Source organism: Clupea harengus, chromosome 11 (genome assembly GCF_900700415.2).
Source record: "Clupea harengus chromosome 11, Ch_v2.0.2, whole genome shotgun sequence".
Classification (NCBI taxonomy): Eukaryota; Metazoa; Chordata; class Actinopteri; order Clupeiformes; family Clupeidae; genus Clupea; species Clupea harengus.
Genome location: NC_045162.1, coordinates 9,298,292 through 9,319,316, shown reverse-complemented (window position 1 = coordinate 9,319,316; position 21,025 = coordinate 9,298,292). Strand labels below are relative to the sequence as shown.

Sequence of the window (21,025 nt, the reverse complement as noted above, 5' to 3'; positions counted from 1 at the left end):
CAGAGCAAGTATTCACGGCAACCTCAGGCCTGCCTGTGCGTGTGTGTGTGTGACCTGGTCGCCTCCATATATATAACACATGTGTGTTGCTGTGAGTTGTTTTTGCAATAAAAAACTGACTGCAGTCAACCTTGTTTGTTTGTTGAAGACGGAGCCACATTAGGCAGAAGTGGAAAACACACATACACAGTGATCAAGTGAACGTAATGGATGTCTTATGCGGGATGGACACAACATGTTCTGTATTGCTGACCTTATAGGTCTTTGTTGGTTCGGAAGCCAAGATTAGTTAGGCCGTATACATAATGTTTAGTGCATTAGATGTGAAACTGGGCCAACAGGGGGCGCGGCAGGGTCGCATAGACTCCGCAGATCAGTGAGGCAACACGCTCTTCCTGGTCGGCCTTGCAGGCTTAACGAAATGCAGATGCGCAGCAACAGATGTTCCCGGCATTATCTTTCGTGTTGAATTACCGGCATGACCGTCGCTAGTTCCGCTATTATTTTTCCTGGATTCTTCAGTGCGATTTCTATTTATGATTTCTCTAATTTAGTTTTATGATTTTCTCGTTAGATTCTCGAATTTTCTCACCGGACTGAACTTTTGCTTGTCGGACGACTACGTCACAGATCGTCCTAAGAACTTGTCTGATCTTGAACTGTCTGTGTCTGAGTGGGCCTACCACAATGACTGTATGCCGTGTGTACCCTTTTGTGTTAATGATTCTACTGGCATTTAGCTGGTCTGAATACCCTAAAGATCTGTCCTAAATGTGTTATTCTTGAATTGCCCAATAGTATGACAAGGACTTTTTGTGCACGCCTCTTTTCTTTTAATTTTTTCCTTCAAAGTATTTTGAGAGAAACAATAAATATTCCGCTGCCTTCACTACTCATCTGCGTGTGCGTTCCGTCCTTTGTCCTGATAACAACACTAAATATCTTTGTACGCTGATAATGCTGAAGAGTCAGAAGCAAAATAATCAGTGCGTGATCGTGTGAGTGATTACGGGTTAGACTGAATTACTGCTGTGATCCTACCAACCAATTCAATTTAACAATTAATAAATGTGTAGAGGTCCTTACAGTATGCAGTTTAATGATATCTGCCATCTATGTGTATACAGAACGATTACAGATGTTGAATTATAATATAAACTACCGGTATACATATATTATAACTTGTTACATAATAGTTATATGTATGCATGCAAATAATGTATTGTATAGTATCATATCACACATGCTTTTAGAACTACATAGTTAACTTATAACAATCATGCATAAGGCTGGGTTTAATTTAAATGATCTCATGGTGGCATATTTTCCAACTAACTACTACAAGGTCTGTATTTGTATTCATCTTGAAAGCCACTTCTGTATGGATTGATCATCATTTCTATTTTATGTGAATATGAAAATCATATCTTAAAATTACACCTAGCATAAATTTGCTTCGGAAAACTGCAAAGAGTAATGCTGAGCTCAAGCAATGCTAATTTAACAGCAGTCAATTCATGATTCATACAAATACTTATTCCTCCGCACAAAGTTGTTCTGACATAACTTTGTGTCGGGGTCAGGAACTGTTGAGCCAGACTTCCACTCCAGCAGCTCAAAGTCATCTTCGTTCACCAGCACATCAAAATGGTCCGTATGAAGTTCGTACCCACGGAATGGAAAGAAACTTCGTTTAGGAAGCCAAATGTACTGTGTGGGCCTAGTGTTCATCAAAATGTCAAACAGGTTCACCCAGAACAGGCTGACTAATGTTACACAGTTTTTTGACCAGTAACAATGTCAAAAAAGACTTGGTGTAAAACATGAAGGAAAGTGACATTTTTTAGACAGCATTCAGGTGGTTTTTGCAGGTTTCACGTGTAGAACATCAAGAGTGTGAACATTTCAGGACTCTGCCTTGTCTGTGCCTCTTAGCCACTCTGCTGGACAGCCTGTGTGTTGTCTGTCATGTCTTGGTTTTGTTTTAACATGTGCCTTTGTTTACATTGTGGTTGTCATGTACTTGTCTGTTCCCGTGCTTGTCCACGCCCCTTACCTGATTCCACTGATTACCTGAATTGTTTCCTCCTGCTCCCTGTTGAGGCCTGCCTAATGTCTGCCTTCTTGGTTAATTGTTCTGTGTATTTAAGTTCTGTGTTTGTAACCACCTTTTGTCAGTTTGTCTCTCTGTGTTGCATTCTTGCCTGTTTCTGTAAGTAGTGTAGAAACATATAATTGTAATACAGTGGTTGTGGTGAACATGGAGCAACTCTGCAGAAAGCAGAAGTGTCAAGTCAGGCAGAGAAAGCTTACGTGCAGAGATGAGAGTCAAGTAAGGTCAGGCAGAGAGCGCCTACATGCAGTCTGTATCTGCAGGTGCAGGCTGTCAAGGACAGCCAAGTATTCATAGAGGGGTCTCTGCATAGGGGGAGACGGGTGCAGACAGTCAGGGACAGGTGGAACCTTCTGAAAAGTTGTAAACAGGGTCACAGACACACACACACACACACACACACACGGACACATACATTCGCACACAGCCACCATTGTCTTGGAATGTTCCCGGGAACAAGTAAGCAGAATATTCTGATTGGCTTAACTTTGAGTGTTTAGTTTTTCGATTGGAAAGCATAATGTTAATACTACAGAAATTGTAGAGTATACAAAATCAGTGCACTGAGAGTTTAGCAGAGATGCTCCATGGACCACCTACCCAGTTGATTGGAATACTGGAAGATTGAAATAGACTTCAGGCCATTTAACTCAGTCGTCTGCCTCTCATTGAAATGACTGCTGAAAAATTTGAAGAAATGTTCGCTGTAACAGTTTTTTTTTTACTTCTAGCTGGCTTTTTCTGACAGTGCTTTTGGTGTGACTGATTTTGGACTGTCTGTCTGCTTACTTGCCTGTGTTTTGATGTTCGCCCTTCTCTGGATTTTTTTTTTTTTACATGCTGTCTAGACTGTCTGCCTGCCTCGGGCTGCTTTGTTTGATTTTGAATTCTGTTTATATATATTTTTTGGGGCTTTTTTTTCCTGTTTTCCATCTTTGCCTGTTGTTGTTGTTGCAGCATCTGCTATCTTTTGTGCATTCGGATCCTCTCTTCTGTGATACTATAAGGCAGAAAACACTCTAAAAAGGATCAAATCTACATAATGGACTCCAGACTTCCAAAGTCTGACCAGAGGGCCGAATGGCATCTTTTCAGAGGATCTCTCTCTCTCTGATCTTCTCACACCAGAAGACCTCAATTGTTTGTGTTCACAGCAACCCCCATGCACTGAGTGCTCTCAGACACAGCATAGCCTCGTCACAGTTTAACCAATCACCATATTGTGTTCCGTTAACATTCTGTTAACACTTTTGCTTGCTACAGCCTCCCCCATTATCACAGAGAGAGCCTAAGGATGTTTGAGGGTTATCTGCAAATATATATGAATGTAGTGTTTGGTCTTTTAATTGATCCTTGCGATGTGGACAGCAGTCTGAACATGGTTTCATTGCAATCTGAAGTACCTGCCATAGTTCTATTTGAATAGTTTTCACTTTAGTTCTGCATATTAATCAACCTCCAGGACACCTGTGCTACACAGCTTCCAGGACACCTGTGCTACACAGCTTCCAGGACACCTGTGCTACACAGCCACTAAAGGACACCTGTGCTACACAGCTTCCAGGACACCTGTGCTACACAGCTTCCAGGACACCTGTGCTACACAGCCACTAAAGGACACCTGTGCTACACAGCTTCCAGGACACCTGTGCTACACAGCCACTAAAGGACACCTGTGCTACACAGCCACTAAAGGACACCTGTGCTACACAGCTTCCAGGACACCTGTGCTACACAGCCACTAAAGGACACCTGTGCTACACAGCCACTAAAGGACACCTGTGCTACACAGCTTCCAGGACACCTGTGCTACACAGCCACTAAAGGGTTACTTGAGCCAAAGGTCATGGTCTAAGACACATTGAATTGGTTTGTAGAAATTCCCTGGAAATGGAGATTATGGTATTTTAACCAGACATTTTAAGAGATTTGGTCTCACACCGGCTTGTGCTTGCTTTCCTTTTCCATCCTCTTTGTCTCTTCTCTTGGCTCATGCCTTTGATCTCTGTGTCTCTCTTGGCTCATGCCTCTGATCTCTGTGTCTCTCTTGGCTCATGCCTTTGATCTCTGTGTCTTCTCTTGGCTCATGCCTTTGTGTCTCTTCATCTCTCTCCATTCTAATCTTTTCATTTGATTCTCTCATTCAGGTCGGTTTTGATTTATTTACTTTTTGGTGGATTCATGGTTTATCTGGTTTATCTGGTTATTCAAGTGTATTTGGTTTTAGGTTTCGGTAGAATTTTACATAAGGATAATTCTGTAACTCAATTCAGTTTTATTTATATACAATTTATAAACAACATTTATAAACAATAAAAAATACAAAACAATACAACAATACAGGCCCAGGGCCTGACCCCCCTGAGAGCAAGCACAATGGTGACAGCGGCAAGGAAAAACTCCATGTTAATCAGAAAGAAACCTTAAGCAGAACTGTGGCACATAAGGGGGGGCCCATCTGCTTGAAACCAGCTGGGTAAAGATAGAAAAAAGAATGGGTTGGGCAGAAGGGGAGGGGACACAACCAGGAACATGGCAGATGTGTCAGGAAGAGCATTCTAGCATGCATGTGGTAAATGTTCACAATACATACAAAAATAATATGGTATATACATGATGCATACAAAATTGATAGAGGATAAGGTGGGGAGAAAACTTGGCTAATAAAGGTTACTGTGGGTTGTAAGGCAAAAGTGACGCACTGCTGTTTCCAAAATGTAGACAGGTCACACAAGCATTGACACAAAATGAATTTAGACCAATTCTTTCTTCACCGGAAAATAATGCTTTTTCTGGATATTGAATGGGTAGATTCTGCAACTGTAAATCACACCAAAGACCAATACTGAAAACAGCGTAACAAGACCAAATACAAGAGGTAACACCGACCCAGTCCCGACACTCAAGGTGGTACCACAACTAATACTTGGTTTGAGTTTTGGAGCGGGTGTTGGTATCAGCTCACAGCGATCTACTGATGAGTTGATCCCCCCTGTTTGAAAGCCACTGTATGTGCCAGAGACAGTAGTGGTCAGCTTTTTGCCATTTTTGTATGTTTTGGTGACACGTCCACTGTAGGGAATAGTTGCCTCCACCTTCCAGCCCTCCATCCGTACCACACAGTAGTAGCCCGGTGGGACTTGGACCTTCACGTCCTGACCCTGCGTGATGGACTCGCTCTCCAGGTGGCCGTCTGTCAGCGTCAGGGTTACCACGGCACCGATGCTGATAACGGCACTTGCGATATCTGGAAGCCCAGCAGAAATGGATGTGGACTGAGAGAGGGACGAGGAGAAACTGCTTTGCCATGAGTTGGCTTTTACTGTTGTCACTTCCATGTGGACAGTCTCTGTCACCTCCCGGTCATCATGGTTTTCAACACGAGATGTCTTAATAGTGTATGGAGGATGCTGTGTTCTGTTGACCAGGTTGATGTCATATGTGACATCTGAGTAATGCACATCGAACACGTCATGGCTAATTGTCAGCACATCCCAAGAACTGTACCAGATTTCTTTCCCTTCCCAGGGAAGATAGAAGTACCCTTTAAAAACATCCCCAAGACCATACTCGTTTTTCCCCACAAAGTTATCCTGACAGAACTTTATGTCGGGGTCAGGAACTGTTGAGCCAGACTTCCACTCCAGCAGCTCAAAGTCATCTATGTTCACCAGCACATCAAAATTGTCCGTATGAAGTTCGTACCCACGGAATGGAAAGAAACAGAGAAGTCCTCTTCCTTCGTTGAGGAAGCCAAATGTACAATAGTCCTTAGCTCTGCAGACAAAGTCTCTTCGAGACGTGTAGGTATTAAATATGCCGACAGAACCATCGGGAATTTGTTTGTCTTTAATTGGGACCCACTTCAGATAAGAAGTGTCCTGTGGGTACTCCATTTCATTCATGAACTTAAGCTCATCAGAGTCAGATGTATTGTGAGGTAAAATTGGTCTAAGATGCTTTGGAGGGGAACCTGCACCTCTCCAGTCTGGGACGGATAGCGATTCTGTCACAGGAAGGAAATGCAGTTATAAATGTAATCTGTTCCAACCTGTATTGTGTATAGAAAAACTAAAAAACACCAGGACCGCCAAATGTGTGCTGTAAATGTAAATACAACAATTCACATTTTTGTACAAGCTCTCCACTACTTTATCAAAATGTCCAGATGCCTCGCTCAGATTTTTATGAATTTTTCTGATCACTCTTTGACAGAAAAGAACCAACCAGGATTGTGCTTCCCTCATGCTTCATGGTGCCACTACTTCTGCTAAATGATTAAGAGACGCTTTAGGGAAGCACTTTTTTTTGAATATTTTGCCATTAGCACGGGTAAATGTGCTGTACAGTCATTTTACTGTGAACTACACACAGCAACTGCATCCGATTGCTAATGAGAACATCGTACTGAAATGACATGGGCTTTGTAAGTTATCAAGGTGGACATCTATCTACATGTCTTTTATTTTCTTACCATAAAACCTCAGCTGATCTTTACCCTCTGGACCTCCTGTATCCGGTGACATGTTTGTTAGCAGTGTTCCTGGTTCTGTCGCGTGGCTTCCCCAGATCATTAGCAGAAGAGTCACAATAATCATCTCTGTTTTATTCATCTGAAAGCACATTTGCCGCATACAGAGCACAAGTATGAGTTTGCTTTGACCATCCATTAATAACTGAATACTCTGACTACACCTAAGCACTTTGTCTGCTTTTCACAGAGCAATATCAGCATATTTCATTGTCACTTGCTCCAATTCTTCAGAGAGCTCACTGTGGTGTTAGAAAATGAACGCATTCTTGCTAATCCTGCCATAATAGATTTGGGTTTTACAGCTAGTACTATTTTTACTGCTACCTACTACTGTTGGGTTTAACTATAACTACCACTACAAGTACATGTACAATTTGGAAACACGAACCTGATTTAGTGGTTGACATGATTAGAATCGTTAGCTGTATAATGGTTACAGAATAACTGCTTACCAAAGGAAATCGTGGTGACTTCATCTATAGGTCTTCTAGGTCGATTTATAAAATGTGCACACTAGATGATTGCATACGATAACCTGCGATGATTATCCTCTATGTCTATGACACTGAATACAACGTCTAACATCTGATCCAGACACTAAGTTTCGTTTTTGTCAGTTGCTTTCGTTTCACTCTATGCTGTGTCACGTGGGGGAGCAAGTTTCCACCTTTTTTCTTGGGTTGACATTGGTTTGCTGACTGAGACTAGACACATTCCATAGACAGTGCAAATGTGTAAAAAAGTTTAAGTGCAACGAACATTTAGATACTGTGAATGCCATTAGCCAGCTCGACAACTAAGCTTTTTCGGTCTGGATGTCAAACACGATTGCATTAAGATCAAGATCAAAATTATTATTTCATCACAGAAACCTTCACCAGTCATGCCACAAACAATACGCCACACACTTTTTTAAATATAGTTTATGTAAAGTGTACATTTTATTTAGTTTACATCCAGGCTACAGTCTGTATATTAGATTACACTCGAATGCTACCTATAGGCAATGTTATGGTCTGTGACGAGTTAAATGTAGCTATTATTCAAACATGAGTTACGCTGGGAGCGCCCGTGTGTTTACCTGGGCTGTAGCCTAGTTGGGCAGCCTCAGATTATGACTGGGTATGTTCTCACGACAAATACCTCTGATGATACATACATACTGTTGGAATATTTCTATAGTTAATACATTTTATTATTTTTTTGGGGATATGAATGGCGTTATTTAAACAGGCCGCGGTGTAAATACGGGGCGAGGTGCCAAACATGCAATACGCTCTGATTGAGTGAAAGTCAGATAGCGGGGTTAGATCAAAAGGGGTCAACCAAACAAAAGATAGGTGGGAGTGACCGAATTACTTAAAAAAAAAATACATACAGTAAGATCATCCATGGAGCATCTTCTGCCTTTCGTCTTCTGATTGCGAAATCTCGAATAATCAGTTGCTCTTTTCTCCGCAACAATACGCATAGGCTACAAGTGAAGACTAAAGCCCGAATTATAGATCTGCGTCGGTGTCCGTCCGTTTTACGGATGGGCGGGGAAACAGATTCGGACGGATTCGGACGTACTGTTTTTGATTTATACTTCTTCGACGGCTGTGGGTGTTGAAAACAATTCACCGCCAGAACAGTGGGTGGAGCAGCGGTTTTTTGGTCACAGACGAGCTACTACGCGACCTCTTTGAGTGAAAGAATTCGTCGATTGTGTATCTCCCTCCTCCCAGCCGTCACGTCATTAATAGCAACAGGTGTAGTCACATGGGTCTTTGAGACACACTACAATAAAATGATCAGTCTGTCTAACGCTATATATTCACTTGAAAAGGCAAACTTATCTCCATCATGGTAGGTATTATTTGTGTGAAAAATAGTAGCAATCTATAACAAAATGATATGCTTATCTTACATACACTATAGAAACTATTAAAAACGATTCAATGAAATGAATACTATCTCATTTTCTTTGGTATTTTTTGTCATATTCAGATTTGTAATGATGATTGCTGGGTAATATGTATGCTGTTGTCCAATGTCAAGTCTCTATTTGATCATGTGACGAGACGATATGATAGTTTAGGCGCAACATCTGAACGTCAAGACCAACAAGCTGACTGGGCAAATAAATATCTGTGACAACGTGATTACAGGAGGCAAACTGGTATCAGGGAAGAAGTTAAAAATAAACTGTCATCTGGAGAGTTTAAAAGAATACAAAACGAGGGGGAATCTACTGTATGGAGATATTTCTGCTTAGTAGTCAACGCGGATTTATTAAACCTGGATGGTTGGGGGAGAGAGATGAACGTCAAAACCGACAAACCGGGCCAGAGGAAAAAGCACCTGCAAGCTGAAAACAATGGCTTTCAAACATAAGCGTGATAAGGCATTGAACATTCCATATTTAAATATCTTAATAAGTAGTCAAGTCAACGTGTCTGCCTCACGTGATGGAGAAGTTCGTTTTTGAGACTAAAATAAATCACATTTAGGATAATAGCCTTCTTGTGTGCAGGGATTTTTTTTATGTCCTAGCTGTGACAACGCGATTACAGGAGGCAAACTGGTATCAGGAAATAAGTTAAAAAATAAACTGTCATCTGGAGAGTTTAAAACGATGCAAAACGAGGGGGAATCTACTGTATGGAGATATTTCTGCTTAGTAGTCAAGGCATTGAACATTCCATATTTAAATATCTTAATAAGTAGTCAAGTAAACGTGTTTGCTTCACATGCTTCTCCCCTGTACAAAAGCGTCGGCTAAATGACTAAATGTAAATGGATTAGACCTCGATTGTTGGACTATGTAGATCGTTTTATAACGAACTTTGTGCACTTAAAGTTTAAAAAAAAAAAGAAACTGTCATCTGGAGAGTTTAAAACGACACTCGAGGGGAAATTTACTGTAGGCCTATGGAGATATTTCTGTCGGATGGCATCATATTCTATGCGGATTCTAATGAGGCTGTTTGATATGTCCAATGTAAGAAGTGTGAAGCTTTAATGAAATATGATTGATGCCATCCTCTTTCTCCACAACATGGATTAAACATCGATGGTTGGACTATGTAGATACTTTTATAAGGAATGTGTCAAGAAAAAAGATAATCTTCAATGGTAAGACTTGTTTTATTCGCGCCTCTTCTGGTGTAGCATATAACGTGAGTTTTATTTAGGCATATCAGATGCATAGCGTGTGTAATGTGTAGGCCATTTCATTCCGTTCTTGCAATGTGAATAATTCATTTCAATATGCTTATATCCCTTTTGTGCGCGCTTGTGCGTTTAACGGGGCTTGTTTGTGTGAGCCAGTGCATTTATCATTCATCTGTTGATGCTCGAGTTTAATAAAGGCAGGCTATTCTTAAGAAACGTATGTAAATGTGTCAGTAGTATGAACAGTTGAGACATTGACTCATTGGGGTTCGGACTAAATATTTTACTTGCTGTCGGGCTGGGGTAGGGCTGGGACAAGTCAGCGCGATAAGGCATTGAACATTCCATATTTAACTTGGCATAGTCGCCCCATAATGCCGTGCGGCGGGCACATACTTTTCTCGATGTGATGCAGCGCATAGACATATATACATGTCTATGATGCAGCGCCCAACGATGTTCTTTAACAATGTTCCTTACTGTTCTAATTGCATGTCGTTGTTCTGTGTTGGGACGGAGTTTATACAGGTGTGTGACGGTAGCACAGTCTGTTCGTGATAACTTGTAGCAGGGCATAAAGCCCGTGCCATTTTGACATTGTATTGTGTTTAGTGTTTAATTAAAAGCCATAACAAATATTCCACACTTCCGTGATTTGTTACAATATCTTAATAAGTAGTGAAGTCAACGTGGATTCTATGGATTAAATTCATTTATTGACACATCTTTTCAGGACGGCCACAGCGCTTTAAAACGACGTGTTTATAAATTACATTATTCAAAGATGGTAGATAAAAGGCGAGATAATCGCCAGGTGTAATAAGCCTACTTTCTCATTATGTGTGTGTGTTAGGGTTTGTAATGCAATGGTGTTGGCTGCAAGTTAACTCCACTTCACGTTAAGGTTAGCTTTTGTATATGAGCATTCATTTCAACTGTTCCATCATCTGAAATATCACGGTGTCGAAAAACAAACCTTTGATCTAAACAGAATATTCAGTATGGAATGGGAATATTTCAGAGCAGGGCTATCTTTTATCGCGTTTGACAAATATGCTCCGATTGCTGTGATGTCTCCTGTGAGAATGGGATAGTATTCTCTCCTATGAATTCGCGGTCATTTGAGCGTCCTTATAAGTGTTTCAGAAATATCTTCAGACCTCTTCTGTTATGTTTGTTCATAATCAACTAGAAGAAGCTTGTGAGACGGTCTACAGGCTATTCATAAAAAACATACGTAAATGTGTCATTCGTATGAACAGTTGAGACATTGACTATGTCTGGTTGGATTCCGACAATACATTTGAATGGCTGTCTGGCTCGGGCACTACTCTGTCGGACGCAGGCCGGGCTCGGACAGAAATATTCGGCTGATCCACACTCTATAACAGAATAGGAACAGATAGGGAATGAAACAGGAAATGTGAGATTCCGGAAATGATGTCGTTAGAAAATGATTTCGTTAGCGGACCAATCACAGCCAAGGGGGTATCCGTCGCTATCCGTTCGTATCCGAAAAAGTTACAGTCACAGCAGTAAGACAGACAGGAGTATAGTGCAACATTATTTCGATGTAGTCTATCTGATGGTGGCATAGGCTACTGAGTCAAATTATACTTCTCAATGAAGCCATATGTAGGCCTATAGCTCTGCTCTAATGGAAAGAGTATCTATATGTCGATTTGTGGTCTACAACTGAAAGTGTAGTGTAGTGTTACCTAAAAACGGAGGTACGTCGGCACGTTTCTTAGTTGTGTTATTCAACCCAGGTGGCCCAGGTGTTCTTGATGATCTGGTCTGTTTTTTTTTTTTGTTTTTTTTACATTTCTTCTTAGACGAGAATGTAATAATTCCCAGGGCACAGCACGTTGAAGATTCTGTTTCTCTGAAGCATTCCAAACCATGACTTTGTCCTGGCCTTTGTCACAATAATACATTTGTGCCCTTGTTTCAGAGAAAGGAACACTACCTCACATTCAAATCGGCCTATTTTTTAAATTGACGTGCTCAAACTATAAACACAAACAAGTGTTTGAATGGTCCGTAGTCATTGCATCATTTTAAATAATTTACCCATTTGGATTTATTCACGTTGGGGACCAATTTTATTACTGTAGGCTACTGTTGTAAACTGTTGTACGCCTTTGCAGACCACTTCCACAGGAATATTACAAGACCATTTCAGGTAAATAATGACAAAGATAGGCTTCCTCGTTTTTCCTCGTGATCTTCAGACTGTCTCTGGCTGGCCTACTGCCGGGGGGATGTGACCAGATGGAGGGCAGCCAAAAAAAAAAGATTTTCTAGAGAAGAATGCAGAGGCATGGCCCCAAATACGGGGAGAAACCTACCATCAGGGAATTTCTCTATGAGCCGTGAAAGAACGACGAATTCTTCGTGAATGCTTGAATAATGCCAGTGTTTTTCTGAACGCAGATAGTGTGATGAAACAAGTTTCGCAAAAAGCTAATCGGCAATGCCATGGTCATTTGGACTGATTCCGCCCGCTGTGTTTATTATGAGTCAGGCTGTATTACATCTGGGACCTTTAACAGACATTTGCATGTGATGCATTTGAGGCTACTTTTTTGGATGACTCACCCCTGAAAACTCGTCCTCCCTTTCTGCCGTTCGCCCTCTCCCCTCCTCTAAACCTCCCCAACACCACAGAGCACTTATAAAAGTGGCAGAGGCAAGGAACAGTTTAATCAGACCTTGGTTGCTTTGACGTGCCACTACACTGACCTAAATCCGTTTCCTGAACTTTGGGTATCTGTACAACAGTCGCTGGCTGGGTCTGCTCTGAGCGTTAGAAGGCAGCTAAACGGTTTGCTGTGTTTTGTGACAAAGCTATGGCCCAGCTTTTGGGATATATGCTAGTCGTGATCTGGCTTGGGGTTTCGGTCAGTGCTTCAAGGGGTATGTTCACATGTTTGTACTTACTGATTTGTATAGAAATAGTGCATTGCTCTTAGACTGTCCAGTGCGCGTTCTCCGTCTATTTTCATTCGGTAGGTTAATCCTATGAATAATTCTTCTACACGGTGCTTGTTCGTAGTTACACCTGACTGCTTACTAATACTACTACTTAGAACTTTAATGCTAACTATTTACACGTAAGCCACTGAGTTCTCTCATTGCTAAGTAAGGTGCTATGTAGGAACAAGCCGTCTCTGCTTTAATTGCCGTACAACTTCATCTATGTTTACATTGTTTATTTAGTGAGAAATTGGCATGTTGTCATGCGGCTTCACTGGCTCTTGTGCAAAGTTATATAACCTATTTAGCAGATGTAAAATATCACATGTTCATCTCCAGATGTTGAAGTTGGACAAGCAGTGGTGTGCGCATTTATGTATGTGGATATATGAAAGGATATGACAAAGACGGAGGATATTTACAACACTTGTCACTTTTGTGTTAAAATGCCTCACTACAGACTGTGATTTTTCAGTTCTGCACTTCGTCACAAAGATTAATGTTTTAAAAGGGATTAAGATAGCTTAATTCCATTTGAAAAATACAAACTAAAGAACCATAGACTACCAGACTACATACGAACAGAGGAAAAGACAAAAAACCTAATATGACTCAATAACATCTGCTTGTTTTAGGTCGTGGTGACCCTGACCCTGACCCTTACCCAGACATGTCCCAAAGAGAAGTCACCTTTGATTTGTCTGATATTTGGGGTCTGGAAGGTACCATACATTTTTTATATACACACACACACATATATATATATATATATATATATATATATATATATACACACACACATTTGACCTATTTTTATACTATTTCTGTGTAATGTTATTATTTTTAACATAATTATCCAAAAATGAACATGATGTAAAGCCTGTTTTAGAAGAAGAAGGGGGGGGGGGGGGGGGCAGTAATATGTCGCTGCATGCTGAGATCAGTTTCAAGGCTTGGCAATAAAAGACAAGTGTTATGTGGAAGAACTGTGATTGTTAGTTTCCCCAAAAGCCTCCCAACAGCCTTCCTCTCTTTTTGCTCAGATGAAGACACAGACGGTTTGATGCAAAAAGAGGTAACCTTTGATCTACCTGACCTCCTGAGGGATAGAGGTAGGTGCAATGATGAGACAGCTTTAAGGAGTGTGGAGAAATTAGTTATTTCCTTAATGACTGGTTTTAAAGACGAAGCTAAAACAAAAACAAAAAGTAGCTCACATGAGATAAGTACAAACAGTATGCTGGGACCAAATTGACGTGTGTGTGTGTGTGCGCGTGTGTGCCCGTGTCTGCGCGTGTGTGCGTGTGTGTGCGTATGTGTGCATGTGTTTGCTTATTCTTTGTGTAGTCTCTAACTACTCCGGATCCATATCCCAGAGGGAGGTAACAGATGAGTTTGCAGTGGATCTCACCCCTAGAGGTAGACACCAGCATGTGAGTTTGCAACTTAGATCTAACAACAAACCTGAGTGCCATAACTAAATATGGTTTTCTCTCTCTCTCCTTCTCTCTTTCTCCTTCTGTCTCTCTCCTTCTGTCTCTCTTTCCTTCTCTCTCTTTCATTCTGTCTCTCTCCTCTCTTTCTCCTTCTCCCTCTCTCCTTCTCTCTCTCTCCTTCTCTCTCTTTCCTTCTGTCTCTTTCCTCTCTCGCTCCTTCTCCCTCTCTCCTTCTCGCTCTCTCCTTCTCACTCTTTCCTTCTGTCTCTCTCCTTCTCTCTCTCTCCTTCTCTCTCTCTCCTTCTCCCTCTCTCCTTCTCTCTCTCTCCTTCTCTCTCTTTCCTTCTGTCTCTCTCCTTCTCCCTCTCTCCTTCTCCCTCTCTCCTTCTCTCTCTCTCCTTCTCTTTCTCGCTCTCCTTCTCTCTCTCTCTCTTTCTCTCTCTCCTTCTCTCTCTCTCTCCTTCTCCCTCTCTCCTTCTCTCTCTCTCCTTCTCTCTCTCCTTCTCTCTCTCTCCTTCTCTCTCTCCTTCTCCCTCTCTAGCAGGTCCAGGTCAGTTTGGCCCTCGTGGTCATGCCCCACCTCGTGTTGCGTTTCCACATGGTCGCCCCACACCTCAGAACGTCCAGGCAATCTGTCTCCATGGTACTGGGCGTCCCCGCTACCCTGCAGGTGCACTGCCTCGTACCAGCTTTAGCCACCTGTCCCGTCAAGCAGACGCCCTTCACCGCGCAGAGGCCTGGTACAGTCAGCAATGTTGTCAAGGAAACTGGCAACAGGACATAGAAAGGACTTTGTGCTGCACTCATCAGGCAGTGAGTAACTGTGATCTGTGTGTGTAAACAGGCACACAGACAAATAAATAGACACACACACAAACGCACATATACATGCACTCACATACATGGTGCACACACAGATACACACACACACAAAGATGAAGATGAAGGTGCAAGGAAGTGAGAGTACATATAGTATATGTTCTTTGGTTAACATGAGTGACACAAGACATAAATCCTTCATAGGTCATACAATTGCATCTACACGTGAACAGACAATCCATAACAGCAAGCAGAGGTATTATCGCACACACATGCACATAGAACTACGGTGACCGAACACAGGAACACTCACACACACATTCTTACTGGTGTGCACCCGACAGCGCGCACTCACACACACACACACACACACACACACACACACACACACCTAGATCGATAGATGTTATAGGGCTCTGCTGTATCTGGCCGTTTCCTAATATGTTCCTGTGATCTGACACATTTATAGCCCTCTTCATGGTTCATAGCCAATCCGGATTCTTGGTTTATTTCTTCATGGTTTTGGCTCGTTTATGAGACAGAGTCAAATGAAACAGCTGGCATGCCCTGGTTGTTATCAGCTTACACGGATCGGTATGTGGCCACTGTGGGAACCCAGACTAAACAGCTCAGTAATTGAAGGCTGGGATGTTATGGTTTGAGCTCTTCAGAATTTAGTTTTCTCCGTTTATCACTCTGCTTTGTCTCAGAACACTTAATCAAAACACCCACACAAACATGAAAACACACAGGGACATGCAAAAAAAAAAAAAAAAAATCATACACACACACTAATATATTTTGTATGGTGTTTGGCAGTGGGAGAAGGCCCTTGAGCTGTTTTGCGAAGAAGAGTTCTCTATTAAGACAAGCCACTACTTCTGCTGCAAGATCGAGGGCAAAGCCAGGTGGAACTGCTTTGAGAGGGAGGCTCCCAACCCCTCTTACCAGGCCACCACACATTACTTTGGGCCGGAACTCCTCCCTCGCGGTCCTGCCTTCACCTTCACCAACAAATGCCCCAGGTCAGACAATCAGAGGGAGCTAGAGAAGAGTTGATAGAGAAGGAAGGAGAAGCATGCTTAATTCATTTTGTGATATTGCTGGAGAAGTCGTGCTGTGAAAGCTTTTCTTACATTTTCTCTGAGTTTCTAACCCGGCCACCGAACTACACAGTGCATCGCCTGAATGGCTAGTGGGAATGAAGGTGTGTTTATCTGTTTATCATGACCATATACTTCTCAAAATGAGAAGGAAGGACAAGAGAGTGAGCGAACGATCAAGATCAGAAAGGGTGGAGAGTCACAATTCACAAAAAAGAGCTATGGCATTGGGGATGATGGGTGCAGTGGACAAACTGCAGCCGTGTGAGGGGTGATATTTGGGATTAGAGAAAGGAAGGATGGGAGCCAGATGAAGACAAAAGAGGAAGTGAAACTCATGATCTAAAATACATCAGAGAGAGGAAAAAAGGGAACCGTAGAGATTGTGTAAGTGAGAGGATTAGAGCAGAGAAAAGAGAAGAACACAATAGCCATCATTACTCAGATGCCAAAGCCTGGGTATAGAGTAATTGCACAAAGGATATAATGTATTTGTGTAAAGAAACATAGTGTGAAGACAGATCAGGGGTAAAAATGGCCTAACAATGCTTCATGATGGTGAGGTTTGGTCTGTGGTGAATATCTATGGTAATCTTCATATCCAGATCACAGAGGAGGCCTCAGAGGATGTCTGCTGCTACACGGGCCCAGAGAGGACAATCAGGACACATCCCAGATATTAGCTTCCCACCCGGCCGGCCTACCTCCTCCAATATCCGAATGGTCTGTAAACTGCGGAAACTCCGTCCACGCTACACTCCCAGCTGCCTGCCTAGCGGTGGCTTTGGTTGGTTAGCCCGTCAATCAAAGGCCATCAATCGGCTCGAGAGAGGCCTGAAGCTCTGCTGCAAGGCGAAGAAGGACGTGCTGGCCTGTGCTGATGGGAAGGTAACATAGTAACCATAACAACAATAACAATATGTCTACTACTAAACAATGATAATAATAAGGACCTAAGGCCAATGGTTGAGCTCACGTTTAGAGGTTTTCATTTAGCAAACTCTTTTATCCAAAGAAGCCCATGTAACATTTCATCAGTTTTTCTGATCCTTGGAATTTATACCCTTGACTTTGGTATGCCACTATAGCATGCTTAATTCATTTTGTGATATTGCTGGAGAAGTCGTGCTGTGAAAGCTTTTCTTACATTTTCTCTGAGTTTCTAACCCGGCCACAGAACTACATAGTGCATCGCCTGAATGGCTAGTGGGAATGAAGGTGTGTTTATCTGTTTATCATGACCATATACTATCAAAATGAATTTAAAGATGATGCCAAAACTGGTTACCTATAAAAACATACTTCAAATAGTGGCAAATTGTTGCAAAGTGTTACTTTAGGAAACCTTTACTGAGTCACATTTGGTGCATCAGCTTTGTGCAACATCTTGAAAAAGTGTTAATGTTTTGTGTCAATTTTTAGCCAGCTTCTCCTAAATGGAAGAGGCCTTGTCTAGCCATAAACATTAATATGACTGTTGTCAGGGAGATAAACTCTGACATATTTGCCGTCTGTGGGAAGCTTTACATGCATGTGCCAGCATTTGTTTTAGTGGAAAAATTCCTGTCATGGGAAAAAGACATTGTAGTTAAGGTGGAGCAATTTCTAGGGAAAAGGTGGAGTGTGACTCACCATCAGTACTCACTGCATTACAATAGACAAAAAAATCCTGTCAGGGTAGTTACAGGGGCATGTTGAAACTGATTTGATGATTTTCTCTAGGCAGATGGCAGTATAGTTAGGAGATTGTGCAGAGATACAGCTGTTTATTCCAGTATGTTTTGAAAGAGAGACGCACTATGTCTGAAAGAATTCCCCCAGTGCTATGGCAAAATCTCTCAACTAGTTAATAAAACAAACAGTACACAGTTAAATTTGAAATGTACTCCTTACACTGAAAGGCACTTTCCACCTGATACATTTCCAGTACTGCTCAGTCAACCATACTGAAAAATGTTATTCAAAATATTCATAGGCCTTACTAAAATTAGTATTCAGAAAGTGTTTTTTTAATGTGCTCTCCCCTCTAACCTCCGTTTTCATGTTTTAGCCTACTTCAATATCTTTCGCAACACACTCTTAAAGAGACAGTATGCAATGATTTGCTTCAACTTTTTAAAGTAGAATTTTATAGACAACTAGTATTGGTATCATAAAATTAATTTTCATGGTCCCGGATAGGAAGCATATATCGGTCCATCGGTGGATTTTGGTCGGCCCCACCCCACTGGTGGTGTGCCACCTCTGTTTTTTCTTAAGTAAATAGGCTATGTTATGGGTTGGTGAAAATTAATGAAGAAATTTAAATGAATAAAGAAAAAATATTTTTTAAAGTAGGTGGCAAAACGGAGGGCCGTTTGTCTATAACATACCAGAGGACCAGGGCCCAAAAACTGATGAGAAAAAGGCCAGTGGAGAGCCAGCTCTACCCCAGTAGGCCGGCAGTGGGCCGGCAGTGGGCCTGCGACAGCTGGCCTTTTTCTATCTGGGGCAGGCATATATGGTTATGTGAAGGACTGATAAACACACCTAAACACACGGACCGCCCCACAAAAATGTAATGGAAGTTTTCACCGCACAACTGCCAACTACATCGGCAAAAGACATTAGGCCTACCATGCATATTGTTTGTGTTTGAAAGGATTTTGCAGTGGTTAGATTGCTAGTTTTCCACCAAAACTCCTTACTGCTCCTATGAATAACTATGAATGGTCTTACCCACGCCCTTTTCACTATCCTCCCCCTTCAGCTGGTCATGTGCACTTGTTTTCTAATCTGTGTGTTGCGTGTGCAGCTGTACAGGAGGGTACACATAGTGGTTTTACAGAAATGCATTCTTTAGATTGTAGACCATTAGGTTGAAAGAATTGTTGGGATTACACCAGGCGTAGAAGATGGAGCTTTGAGTGTGATGGCGATGTCTGTGTGTTTTGTGTGTGTTGATTTAATCACTGGATCTGACAGCTGCAAACACAGGTCTAAATGTCATGTTGAATAAAAGCTAAACTCCTTCTTGCCTCTATCCTCTGTTCTTTTTCGTTTTGTTCCCTCTTCGCCGTCGTTCTCAGTGGAGAGAGGAGATGGACCGTTTCTGCCAGGACGAGCACGGTGTGAAAACCAAACACTACGAGTGCTGCAAGCTGCCAGAGGGAGAAGCCCGCCTCTCCTGCTTCTCCTCCAAAGCGCCCTTTCCAGACTACAGAGGCGAACTCTTGCAGCGGCAAATAGTCCCTGCTGATCTTAGCCACTTCTGCGTTATGCACAAGATCCTCAACAAGTGAGATATTAAAGACAAAAGTGCATGATGCTGTGTGTCTTTATACATAATGTCATGTATTTTCACAAGACTCTCTTTGGTGTGTGTCTGTTGGGGGTAAAACATTATGGAAAATAGTTCAACAGTTCGTATTTTTTTTAATAGTGCTAAATTGGCACTTTTGGTTCTCTTTTTGTAATGATTGCAACATCTTCCCTGTTGAAACATTTCCTTCAGGATGATATTTCACTCTGAGATGTGTAATCTTATGGGAAATGTATCTTACCAAAGGATATGATGCATAGATAAACACGACGACAGTACTGTAAACAACTTGTGTAACTGCTTTGCAGGCAGAAGGTTGCTCTTCCTGTGGACAATGTTGTGAACAAATGCTGCCACCTTGTGCCAGAACAGAGAAATGCATGTGTAGTGGACATGGTAAGTTCTCGGTCTTAGTGCTCCACGATTACTGTCTTGCACTCAGCACTTACAAAGTTACTTTATAAGGACGCGCAAAGCTTCAATGAATAGCCAACACTAAATAACAACAGACTTAGCATATAATGTGATACTATTTCAAGTGTTTTGTATTTGTCACATACAACAAATGTAGTGAAATGTAAGAGTTTTTTTTGTATTTGCTCGTGTTTGAGCAATAGTTTTTGCTGTTTATTTACAGTGTATAAGAGGTGCATGTAGGCTACAGTATGAAGTTGTATAATTTAAGCTGTATTCAAATTGATAGGCGTAATACAAAGTGTCAACATTATGGATTAGTCTAGATTTATTATTTTATTTATTTCAATTTATTTTCACAGCAATATAGCTCAACTGCACTCTCATACATGTATCCATATCTAAAATTACTGAAGGGCATGATCATTTGAAGGAGAGCCTATATATTGTCCCTGACAGTCATTTTGTTCTCCTGCAGCTGGATAGCCTGCAGAGGGAGAGTTGCTCAGCGGAGCCTCCATCTCCCATGGTAACCCCAGACTGCTGTGTACCAAATCCCCCCAAGTGTTTCTTGGAACTACTCATGAAGTCCATCTTTAAGGGAGCAGAAACTCCAAGTTTCCGGAGGAAGAGGTGCCCACTCTCAACCTTTTGAGTTTTTGGGTTTGGGTTTTGTACACAATAACAGTTGAGATTTGTAAACAACTATTCACAACTTCCAAACTGCTAGACCAGTTAATGTAAGTTCATCTTCTTTCCACAAAAAAAGAAAATATTACTTTCAGAAACAAGAAACACAATAAAAATCTCTCTCCAAGTAGGCCTAGGCTATCGCTGTCTGATGTTTCTGTCTTTCCTCAACAAACTCTTTTAGTCTTCTTATTGGTAACCACTATGAATTCTTGATTCAAATTAGATTGAAATAAGGAGTAAATACACAGTAAGTAGCCTACAGTAACTTCCTGTAACTTTGTTGCCTATGAATTGAGGAACTCAGGTGTGGTGGATTTATGTAAGAAAAGGCATTTGATGTTTGTGAAATGTTCTGAGATATGTTCATGATTGACAAATAAAGTATTTTAATACCACCTACTGGACATAGTGAGACATTTCTGTTTTGTCGCAGAGTGACAGTAATACTCATGCCTCTCTTTTTTAATAGTCAGTTAG

The 21,025-nt window shown here is 41.5% G+C and overlaps 2 protein-coding genes across 4 annotated transcripts; one reads left to right on the top strand and one right to left on the bottom strand.

Annotated features, from left to right (window-relative positions):
• Positions 1 to 4,371: 4,371 nt before the first annotated feature.
• LOC105901666 (natterin-3-like) lies at positions 4,372 to 8,123 on the bottom strand. Of its 2 annotated transcripts, none has more exons than XM_012829154.3 (3): positions 8,026 to 8,123; positions 6,588 to 6,726; positions 4,372 to 6,119 (listed from the first exon to the last, which is right to left on the bottom strand). In XM_012829154.3, the coding sequence occupies exons 1-3, from the start codon at positions 8,116 to 8,118 to the stop codon at positions 4,867 to 4,869; spliced, it is 1,485 nt and encodes a 494-aa protein (XP_012684608.2). In that variant the 5' UTR covers positions 8,119 to 8,123; the 3' UTR covers positions 4,372 to 4,866. The 2 variants fall into 2 exon arrangements, with proteins under 2 accessions (XP_012684608.2, XP_031432742.1); XM_031576882.2 differs by lacking the exon at positions 8,026 to 8,123 and adding an exon at positions 7,100 to 7,260.
• A 4,352-nt stretch (positions 8,124 to 12,475) lies between these two features.
• Positions 12,476 to 20,947, top strand: LOC105901658 (extracellular matrix protein 1-like). Of its 2 annotated transcripts, none has more exons than XM_012829144.3 (10): positions 12,476 to 12,722; positions 13,418 to 13,504; positions 13,826 to 13,894; positions 14,130 to 14,201; positions 14,763 to 15,031; positions 15,857 to 16,062; positions 16,746 to 17,028; positions 19,209 to 19,417; positions 19,750 to 19,837; positions 20,334 to 20,947. In XM_012829144.3, the coding sequence occupies exons 1-10, from the start codon at positions 12,656 to 12,658 to the stop codon at positions 20,508 to 20,510; spliced, it is 1,527 nt and encodes a 508-aa protein (XP_012684598.1). In that variant the 5' UTR covers positions 12,476 to 12,655; the 3' UTR covers positions 20,511 to 20,947. The 2 variants fall into 2 exon arrangements, with proteins under 2 accessions (XP_012684598.1, XP_012684597.1); XM_012829143.3 differs by having other exon boundaries at positions 12,477 to 12,722; positions 14,760 to 15,031.
• The last annotated feature ends 78 nt before the right edge of the window (positions 20,948 to 21,025 follow it).

What these genes read in the sequence shown, in the direction of transcription:
- LOC105901666 (XM_012829154.3), bottom strand. Translation starts at nt 8,118, where the DNA reads ATGCGTATTGTTGCGGAGAAAAGAGCAACTGATTATTCGAGATTTCGC. An exon ending in GCTCCATGGATGATCTTACT is followed by an intron (nt 6,727 to 8,025) that starts GTATGTATTTTT and finishes ATGTGCTTTCAG; the next exon opens with ATGAATAAAACAGAGATGAT. An exon ending in AGATCAGCTGAGGTTTTATG is followed by an intron (nt 6,120 to 6,587) that starts GTAAGAAAATAA and finishes TTCCTGTGACAG; the next exon opens with AATCGCTATCCGTCCCAGAC.
- LOC105901658 (XM_012829143.3), top strand. Translation starts at nt 12,656, where the DNA reads ATGGCCCAGCTTTTGGGATATATGCTAGTCGTGATCTGGCTTGGGGTT. An exon ending in TGTGCTGCACTCATCAGGCA is followed by an intron (nt 15,032 to 15,856) that starts GTGAGTAACTGT and finishes GGTGTTTGGCAG; the next exon opens with TGGGAGAAGGCCCTTGAGCT. An exon ending in TTCACCAACAAATGCCCCAG is followed by an intron (nt 16,063 to 16,745) that starts GTCAGACAATCA and finishes CTTCATATCCAG; the next exon opens with ATCACAGAGGAGGCCTCAGA.